General features: G+C 51.1%; 1 protein-coding gene across 1 annotated transcript; it reads left to right on the forward strand.

Annotated features, from left to right (window-relative positions):
• Window positions 1-4101: 4101 nt before the first annotated feature.
• LOC119270863 (keratin-associated protein 5-3-like) lies at window positions 4102-4788 on the forward strand. The gene has a single exon (XM_037552909.1). It carries the CDS (start codon window positions 4158-4160, stop codon window positions 4575-4577), a length of 420 nt encoding a protein of 139 aa, XP_037408806.1. The 5' UTR covers window positions 4102-4157; the 3' UTR covers window positions 4578-4788.
• Window positions 4789-10832: the final 6044 nt, after the last annotated feature.

Consider the following 10832-nt stretch of genomic DNA (forward strand, 5'->3'; position numbering starts at 1 on the left):
TGTAGTGCTGATTCCCAAAGTAAAGGACCCAGATAGCATGAAAGATCTAAGACCAATCAACCTCTGCAATGTGGAGTTCAAGCTGGCCTCCAAGGTTTTGGCTAACCGTCTCAAACAAATTCTTCCGGAAATTATATCACCTAACCAAAGTGCCTTTGTACCGGGAAGGTTAATCACGGACAATATACTGCTAGCTTATGAATGTACACACTTCATGCAGAACAAACGGCGAGGCAAAGAGGGATATGCGGCGGTTAAACTTGATATGAGCAAAGCGTATGATCGTGTTGAGTGGACCTCTCTGGAGAAGATGATGCGAAAGCTAGGGTTTGATGAGAGGTGGATTGTCAGAATTATGTTATGTGTGTCCTCAGTTTCTTACAGGGTGAAGGTGAATGGAGACTACACGGATGTGATCGTGCCACAACGGGGGCTGAGGCAAGGTGACCCGTTGTCACCGTATCTCTTCCTTATTTGCGAAGAAGGGTTCTCATCTCTGCTGAATGCGGCGGAAGCATATGGAACGTTGAGCGGGCTGTGTATTTGCAATGCGGCCCCGAGCATTAATCATCTATTATTTGCGGATGACTCACTAGTACTCATTAAAGCTACACGTGATAGTGCTATGGCTCTGCAGAATGTGCTACAACTGTATGAGATTTTCTCGGGACAGATTGTAAACTATGATAAATCGTCTGTCATGTTCAGCAAGAATACCGGGAGTCAGAGAAGGCATGAGGTGCTCAACTTGCTAAATATTAGAGCTGAAGCAAGGACAGAAAGATATCTTAGACTCCCTGTGTATGTCGACCAAGGCAGAAAGCAAATTTTTGAGTATCTGAAGGAGAGGATTTGGCAGCGAATCCAGGGGTGGCAAGAGAGACTGTTATCTAAGATGGGGAAGGATGTGCTCATCAAGGCTTGCGCGCAAGCCATTCCAACCTTCGCCATGTCATGCTTCGTTTTGACCAAGACCTTGTGTGAGGAAATTGGCATGATGATATGCAGATTTTGGTGGGCTAAGCAGGAGAAGAGCAATACTATGCACTGGTTAAGCTGGGAGTTACTGACTAAACCGAAGAAGGAGGGTGGCATGGGGTTCAGAGACATATACGGCTTTAACATCGCTATGCTGTCAAGGCAAGCTTGGCGTATGCTAACCGCACCAGAGTCCCTCTGCGCCCGGGTCTTGAAGGCTAGATACTTCCCCAGAACGTCGATTCTAGAGGCTGTGGCTTATCCAGGCATATCATACACATGGAGAAGTATTCTGAAAGGGGTGGCGCTATTGAAGGAGGGACTAATTTATAGAGTGGGGGATGGCACTTCAATCAGAATTTGGGCTGACCCGTGGTTGAACAGAGAAGGAATGAGGACTCCAACTACTCCCAGGGGTGGCTGCTTACTCACCCGAGTCTGTGAACTTGTTGACCCGGACACACAAAGCTGGGATGGAACCCTAGTGAATGACATCTTCAGCCCTGAGGAAGCTAGCATTATACTGGCTACCCCGGTTAGAGAAGAATGGGAGGATTTCTACGCCTGGTACCATGACAGCAAGGGAGTTTTTTCAGTTAAGCCGGCCTACCAAATTTATATTAAGGGTAGGGACGCAGAACAGCCAGGGACATCAAATGCTTTGCCAAACCGATGGGAGTGGGCTTACATATAGAAGCTGCCCTGTCAACCAAAGATCCAACAATTCATATGGCGCCTAGCTCATAATAGCCTTCCGCTCAAACTGAATATGAAGCGTCGGGGTATCAAATGCGAGACGCTATGCGTCTGCTGCAAGCGCCTAGATGAAGATGGAGCACACTTATTTCTGAGATACAAGCAGGTCAAGAGTCTCTGGCGACTGCTGCAAGTGGAACACATACGGGAACAGATGTGCGCATGCTCTGACGCACATGCACTGATGCATACTTTACTCCAGTTGCCGGAGGACAAAAAGATCCTAGTAGTTTGCCTGCTGTGGCGCTGGTGGACATGGAGGAACAAAACCGATGCAGGCGAGAAGGTTGGGTCGATGGACAATCTTGCTGCGGAGATCAACCACTGGGCTATGGAGTCACTCGCTTTCGGCCGCCAGCATAGCACAACCACCAACCAGCACCGTATATCTGAATGGAGCAGACCTGAGGGGGATAGCCTGAAGATCAATTGTGATGGGGCATTCTTTGCGTCTCAGGGAACGGGAGGCTGGGGCTTCGTCATTAGAGACCAAGCAGGAGATGTGCGGGGCTCTGGAGCGGGGTACCTTCATCATGTGGCATCCCCGGTGCAAGCGGAAGCTGAAGCGTGCTCTAGAGCGTTGGAGGCGGCCTCCAACTGGGGCATGACAAACGTGGAAAGTGGAGCTGGATAGTCAAGTGCTTGTCAACGCCCTGAAAAGCAATGCCGCTAACCTGGCTCCGGAAGGAATCTTGTTCCGGGAGATACGGGGCCTATGCCCGGCTGAACTTCAGCACAGTGAGCTTCTCTTTCGCCCCGAGAATTTGTAATAATCTTGCTCATGGATTAGCAGCCTTTGGTGCTGGTCGCCATGTAATTCACGAGCTTTGGTCTAAGGACCTGCCGAATGATGTAAACGTCCGATTGGCCAGCAGTTTTGGCTGGACCAGGTTAAGCTATGGAATCATAGTGATCCATTTCAAAAAAAAGTCTTGTGTGAATATTTAATAAAATGGATGCATGCATCGTCCAGATGCAGAGGCCGAGGGTCCTCCACCTTTTAAAAAAGTCCAAATTAGTAAAGTCAGTTCATGCATCACCATGAAGTATTCGACTTGCATGTTAGTATGTATCATTTCTACTATTAGGGCATGATGTCACAGCCTCGATGGATGAATGACGGACGTTCATATGTCCCAAAATATCATGTCAAGTGATGGAACCTATGAATCACATTAGGGCTCAGTCTCGCAGACGAAATGAGCAAAAGTCCGTGCGTCGCAGTTAACAAGTCAATGTTCATCCTACTACGAGACTAACATAAAAGTGCTATACAAGATTAAAGTAAATCAAGATGAGGGCTAGAGAAGACTGAATCAAAGTCAATTAATGTGATCTGGACGGTGCGAGCAATTAATGCACCACTAACTAAAAGCCAGTTGCAAGTAAATCTAGGATCGATCTGCCGATCTTGATCTCATCAAAGTAAATGCTTCGTTAAACAAGTTTGTATTTATAAGTAATTCAGGCTACCAAAATATAAGTTATAAACAGTGTTACAAGACGTAGTAGTGAGAAGTACGGACGTTCTTACGTCCCCAAAATATAATGTCACATGATGGAACCTATGAATTACAATGGTGCTCAGTCTCGCAGACGAAATGAGCAAAAGTTAGCAAGTCACGTGTGATGCAGCAAAGCGTGCACCGCGTCATGCCCCGATTCGCAGCTAACAAGTTAATGTTCGTCCTACTATCAGACTAACATAAAAGTACTATCAGATTAACGTAAATCAAGATGAGGGCTAGAGAAGACCAAATCAAAGTCCATTCATGAGATCTGGACAGTGCGAGCGATTAATGCACCACTTACTAAAAGCCAGTTGCAAGTAAATCTAGGATCGATCCGCCGATCATGATCTCGTCAAAGTCAATGCTTCCCTAAACAACTTCGTATTGATAAGTAATTAGGGGTTCCAAAACTTGTGCATTTAGGTTAAGTGTCAAGCTAGCCAGTGAAGTGGTTGTTCTCTGGAGTAAAAGAAAAGTACACAGCACAAGTGATTGTTCCCAAAACAGTGTTACCAAGCAATTTTAGTACTACCCCCTTTGATCGGTGAGCCACGGAAAAGAAGCTGTGAAAGCTCATATTGGAGATGTTCAAGACAGTGCCGGAAAATTAATGGAGCCCAGTGATCCTCCTCAAGCCAACTTGTAACATTTTTTAGCCAGACTGTAACATGGTGCCGTTTACTTTAAATAATCATCCATCCATGTAATGTAGTTTAGATCCACGTATCCTCCACCGCAAGCTAGCTAGCCTATATATGGTATCAGGAGGCGCACCATATCATATAGCAACTCACCAGCTAGCTTATTCACATCTCCAATCTTGACACCTTCTCTTGCTCCACATATTCACCTCTCTCTCTCTCTCTCTCTCTCTCTCTCTCTCTCTCAAGATACAAAGCTTGCTTGGCAGCAATGGCCGCAGGTGGTGCTTCTCTTCTTGCTGCTGCTGTTGTTATTGTTTTCTCCATGCTGATCACGTCCTCCCTGGGGGGCCCGAGGCCTTTATGCAGCGACTGCGAGACTCAATGCCGTACCAGCTGTGAGGCAGAGGCTAAAACACGCTGCAGTGGTTACTGCAGCCGTGGTGGCGGAGCTCGAGGGGGCTGCACGAAATACGTCCTTGATGAGTGCAACGTAAAGGGTACCTGCTGCAGTAGCAACGGCACATGCACTTGCGACTGCAACGCTGTGGCTGAAAGGGGTTGCATGCACTTCAGCGACGGCACCCTACAATGTGGACCTTGCACGCGCAGCATATTCGACCAGTGCTATCCCACCTGCAAAAAGGACTGCAACAACAACTGCAAGAAGAAAGGGTGCCGCCATGCCTAGCTAGGAATAACATGCATGTAGTCGGTCAGCTGCCTTGCATATATAGCAAATAACATGGCTCGTTGTAGTCGTGCGTAGACTTTCGTAACCGCCATGACCTCGTTCTGTGGGATGGCATAGAAGGAATTAATGGGTCGTGGCGCATCACCTCCGGCGTTTTAGCTGTGGATTTGCATTCTGTTTATCTATACTGAATAATAACATGAAAAAGGAAAGAAATTTCAGAAAGTTGACATGGTGTGAAATTATCATTCTTCAATGTTCTTCTTCCATGGAGCTTGTGTATGTGTGTTGATTGGCTTGTATTCATCATCTTGTCTATCCAAGTATGCATTTGTGTGTCCTTGTAGTATCCAGTAATACTTGAAGGTGATGCGTGCCTTCGTCGTGCCATTTACTTTCTTTCGTTGTTGAGGAAACTGACCTTTTTTATGTAAAATAAATCACCTTCCCCTGATGATTAGAATGCTTGCGACCTTGCGTTTATAGAACCGTTTTTTTGTAGTGAAGTCAAGGCCTGTATGTATTAGACTAAGAGTGCTTATCTGTTTGAAGAGCATGGATAGAATGGCCAAACTGCGTAGATACATAGGAGTAAAATACGGTGAAAGTTAGTAGAAAATCATATTTGCGTCCAAGGGGAAACGTCCACACATAATGAAAAAAATCATCCAAAATCGCAAGGTAATAGAGATAGCAAGTATTACATGGAAAGGGGAGGTCCATACATCACCATGGATCAATTGAAAAGCAAAAGAAACAATAGTAGAAGATGAACTAAACAGAAGACAAACAAGCTTTCCAACACGACACTCGTGGCAAGTGTGCTCATTCAGAGTGCCATCTCATGGTGTTTCCTGACATGGTGGGGCTCCAAACTGCTGCCACGCCTCCAATGTAAACCAAGTATTCAGTTGGCGGCTTGGCGCACTCAGCCTATATATGAACCGGCAGATGCCATTTGGTTCTTCGGCTTTCTATAAGCCAAGTGCTTTTTCTAGGCTATACGGCTTACGGTTTTGTAAGTTGAGTGCTTTAACTGGGCAACCCGGCTTATATAATATAAGCCGAGTGCATTTTCAGGGCGATCGGGCTTAGATAATATATGCTGAGTGCTCGAGTACTGCACTCGGCTTATATGCCAAATTATTTTTCTTTTTTTGCTTTGTTTGCTGTAACAGCCCTGCAATTGAAACAACAATATAGATAGCTCCACCAAAGTCAACATGTATAGATATCCAACAATATATGTAGTAGCTCCACAAAGTTCAACATGCATACATATCCAACAAAGTTGCATATATCCAACAAATTCACACCAAACACAACAATATTGTCCATAAATATAAAATCATAACCATGAGCTCCACCACTGAGAACATAGCATGTAAGGCCACCGTCGGCATCCGCGATGCAAACCTACAAGTTCATTACAGCAAGCATGACTTTCCGAGTTTAGCATGTATCGGCAACAATCGCAGCCGACCCAGCCTGCAGGCAATCGCGGGCCGCCCCAACCTCGGCCATCCCAAGGTCACTTGCAGGCCGCCGCCCCAGGACATCCGTCATCCTGTCGCCTGCTTGCCCTCCTCCCGGCGCTCGCTCTCGTCTACATGGCCGTGTGCCTCCGCAGGTTGGACTAGCAAGCATATGTGGCTGAAGTGCATGCATGTACTGATTCGTACGATTCTATACTCAGCAGCCCCAAACACTAATCCATCACATCACATGCACTGCTAACCCAGGCATCCAGCGCCCCCGCGCGCGTACACACATCCAGGCATCCAGCACTAGTCTAGCCAGACACCTATCATCCATCCAGCACGCACACGAAATCAGAAACACACACAGGCCACAGCAACCAGAGGAGAGACTGTGCTTTCTATGTGAGGGAGGGTAGTATTACGAGGACGACGTCACCAGATGGTGGGCGTCGGTGGTGATACAGGGAAGGAAGCGATCTTGGAGCGACCGCCGGTCATGTGCGTCCGAGTAGATGGTGTGGGGCAGCTGCGTCGAATTGCCCGGTCCGCCTGCCTTCGTCGATGACCCCGGCGCGTTCTTGGCCTTGCTGAGTTTTAATGGACTACTACCCCAAAATACCCTTGACTTGTCAAATTATGGTTGTTATATGTTCCCTCTTCCATTGAGCTCGTGTGTGTTTACATCAACATGTCCATCCAAGTATGCATTTGTGTGTCGTTGTAGTTTCCAATAACACTAGAAAGTGATGCGCGCCTTCGTTATGTTCGTTGTTCAGGTAACTGTTCTTTTCTACTAAGCCTTGGCTCAGTGGTTGGGCATGCGGTTGTGCAGCCTAACGACCCGAGTTCAATTTCTAGAATTGACAGGTGATGCATAGGGGTTTTCCCCCATTTATTGAGGATCAAGTTTGGTGTGTGGTGAAACCACTCATCAAAAAATATCTTGATACTCATTTTAAAAAATTCTGAGGACCATGTTTATCTTGGTACTCATACTAAAATGGCCGTATGCATCCCTAGTTGGTGCAGAGGCTGGGAAGTGAAATTCTCCCCCATTTTAGGATCTTCAGTTAACCAGATGGATGGCGAAGCGGGCGATGCGGAGGGCGATGTGGGGGGCGACTCGGAGGGCGTCTCCAATGGCTTGCTGACGGCGAGGACCGGATCTTCGCCACCGCCCTTCCATCTCTCCTCGGCGCCTGAGATCCAACAGATTCCTCCTAGTACCTCGGTGGCGGCGCCGTCGGGCAGAACGGATGAGAAGGGAGGATCGACTGAAGCCCAAGGCGACGAGATCGGTCGAAATGAATGCAGTCTGGTTCAATGGCGGGCGAAGTTTTCTGAGGGGATCAACTACAACAGCTGGATCGAAGGACGCCTTCGTTTCTCTCCACGTTCGAGATGGATGGCGCTCCTAGATCTGGACAACGACGTCCTCGCTGGCGACTATCTTCCGGACGACGGCAAGATTGAGGTTGGTTCCAGATTCACGCTCGATTTATATGATGTAGTTGTTTGTGAGTGCATGCAGGTGGATGTTCAAATGGGATCACCGGAAGTGATCGATCTGGCGGAGCCGATGGTTCATGTGAAACCGGGAGGGAGGTTTTGGGCGCTCATTGACAGTGACGACGAGGACCAGGCCGAGGGTGGATCAACCACGCAGGATGCTGCGGTGAAAATCGCCTCGCCGAGTGCTCGTTCGTCCACAGCGATTACGCCCGTTCAGTGCATCCCTCCAATTCAAAAATCGAAGCCGGGCTTGAAGCCATGGTGCGGTCCAATCCCGAAGATCATGAGGAAAACGGTAACCTTGTCTGATTTCATTCCGGATGATTGGACCCTAGTGACCAGGAAGAAGAACAAGGGGCGGCGGCCTCCGGCGCCGCCGAGGCCGGAGCCGGTGACCGGCCGTTCGTCCGTGATTCGGGCGGATCGGATCACGCGTTTGATGTCCTTGCTGGGTGCTGACGGGCTCGACATGGTGGGCCACGATACGGGCCCATCGACAGCAGCAAAGATTGATGTTTTTCAGTCCGTGGACTGTGGGCCGGGATTAGCGGGGCTGGAAGCCCAGGCAAAACCGGTAGAGGCCTTCGTGCATGTGATTGTGTCGGACAGCGAGCTGCCACATGCACGATCGTCTCCCTGTCGAGGCGTTATTCTAGCTAGGGTTCGCCGCCGCGGTCGGGTGGGATTTCCTTCGTCAGTTCGGGACCGAGTCAGGCGACGCTCTCGGCAACCCGATCTTGCGGAAACAACAGCTAGCGGCGCGATGCCGCCAAAACTTCCGCCGCCGGCGGCGAAAAATGTCGCTACCCCAGGAGCTTCGGCCGGGGCAGCGGAGCTGCCGGCGCCGGTCTTGGCTAGGGCGCCGCCTGGTGCGAGGCCGCCCAGAGGTGCGGTTACGCCAGCCCCCAGGGGACCTGCGCCGCCTCCGATACGGGCGCCGACCCAGACGGCGGCTGGGGGGGGAACCGCGCTTATGCCTAGGGCGCCAGCTCCTCCGCGAGGACCGGTACCTCCGCCTACTGCCGGTCCGCGGCCACCACCGGTGCCGGTTCCCAGGGCCGAGGTGACAACAACGCAGAGACCATGGCCGAGGCAAATGGCGGCAGCTCCGGGCTCTGGTGCTCAAAACTCCACTCGCAACGGCTCGAGCGCGTCGGCGGGAGATGATCGAAACCCACCGCGCGGTCAGTGGGGCGACGACGGATACGATGCTTATGGTGCTGGGTTGCACAGGGGCTCTTCCTCAACCGGTGGAGACCGAGGATATGCTCGGGTGGACAAGGGACAGAGTAACAATGGTTTCCAAGGACCGACCGGGAACTTTGTCGAGGGAGCTCCCGGTCCCAACCGTGCTTTTCGCGGGCGCTTCCGTGGAGGTCGGGGCGGTAACCGCAGGTTTAATCAGACTCGGTATGCTAGGACGGCTACAGTGACGGAGGTCGCGGAGGGTGCATCAGAGTTACCCCAGGTGGCAGTGGAGACGGTGCAGGCTTTGGCTTCAGTCTCGCTGCCTGAGCCTATGCAGACTGAGGATACTGTTTCCGAGCACGGTTCTGACAAGGTCGAGAGTGACAAATTGTCTAAGTGGGCGGTTAAGAAGAAAAAGCTCACTTGTTTCCGGTGTGGGGAACCGGGGCACTTTTTGGTCCAGTGTACGGCGGAGCTTTGTGATCTTTGCCGGAAGCCTAATCACACAGCGGCTGACTGTCCTCTGATGTTGGGGCCAAAACCATCCGTCCAGATATACGGGGTGTGTTGCTCCGAGTTGATGTTTTTTGAATCTCCGTCTGCGGAACCTTCCGCGCCCATAGTGGAAACCTCCTTCCCCGGTGTTGTGAAGGTGATCCACGGGCCTTTGACCGAAGCACAGATTATTCAGCAGTTGAGAGAGCTAGCTCCGGATAATTTTCAGTGGTCATTACTTAAGCTCTCTGATAATTCGTATAAAGTGGACTTCCCTTCTAAGGAGGATCAGGTGAGGATTCTCAAGTTTGGTATGAGCAGGGTCACAGGCACTAGCTTTGTGCTGGCGTTCGATGAGTGGAAAAAGAAAGAACCACAGGGCACACCTTTAACTCAGATTTGGGTTCGTTTCTCTGGTGCCCCGTCTGATCCTTTGGACAGCTTTCTGGTGACATGGAGTCTGGGGTCGCTGATAGGTAAGACCGAGCAGGTGGATATGCAGTTCACTCGGGCTCATGGGGTCGCACGGCTGCTAGTTAGTGTCGCCAATATTCAGTACTTGCCAGACGTGGTGCCTTGGACTTACGCAGGCGTTCTGTATCAGTTGGACGTGCACTATGAGGATCCTGATCTTTTCAATGAGTTTCAGGATGACAATCCCATGGACACTTCTGAGGGAGGTGGGGGTTCAGGTACCAGGGATGACAATGCTAAGAGTAATGAGGATAAGGCTTTGGGACCGTCGGGGCAGTCGGAGAATGCCGACTCCACTCCTGTTGGGCCGTCCTCCATGGTACCAACTACCACGCTTCAGCTGGGTTCTCTTGGGGCCTTCTCGGCGCCGCCGAGATTGTCGAGTGTTAGGGCTGGTCCTCCGAGTCCAAGACTTAGATTATGTGTGGGGAGGTCGGTCGACCACACTGATGAGGTGGGGCAGCAGGCCCCGTCGTCTGTCCCTCGCTCGCCTTCGGCCATGGCGATCGTGGCGGAGCCGGTCGCTGCGGGACGAGCGGACTTGCAGGAGGCTAGACCTTCTGGGTCCTTGATGTGGCTGGAGACTGGGGGCGGCGCGGCCCCACTGGAGAGGTCCCCGGATGGCAGGGAAACGGGTGCGCAGGAGGCCGCCCTTTCTCCTGCGGTGGCACTGGAAGGCAGCCTGGTGGGTGCGCTTCCTGCGGAACCGGCAGCGCCTTTTTCTTTGGGCACGAGCATCGGCGAGGTGGATACTTCGTCATCTCGGGTGGCTGCTCCGGCGGCTCCGGTGATGGTCTTAGCGGCTGGGGGACGGGCAGGAGGCTCTTCCCCTAGCGCTACTTCGCGCGAGGAGGTCCGCGAGTTGGAGGATTCGGCATCTCTGGTGGCTGCTCCGGTGGCCTCGGTGATGGCCACTGCGGCTGTGGGACGGGCAGGAGGCTCTTCCCCTACCGCTACTTCGCGCGACGAGGTCATCGCGTTCGGTGGGATCCCGGACCCGGTCTCTGTAGGGAGACGGGTCAGCGGAAGACTACAGGAGCACTCCGATGTTGATGACATGCAGCTGAGGTGCGCGTTGAGAGCGGCCAAGCTGCGGGACGTC

Source organism: Triticum dicoccoides, chromosome 3A (assembly GCF_002162155.2).
Source record: "Triticum dicoccoides isolate Atlit2015 ecotype Zavitan chromosome 3A, WEW_v2.0, whole genome shotgun sequence".
Classification (NCBI taxonomy): domain Eukaryota; kingdom Viridiplantae; phylum Streptophyta; class Magnoliopsida; order Poales; family Poaceae; genus Triticum; species Triticum dicoccoides.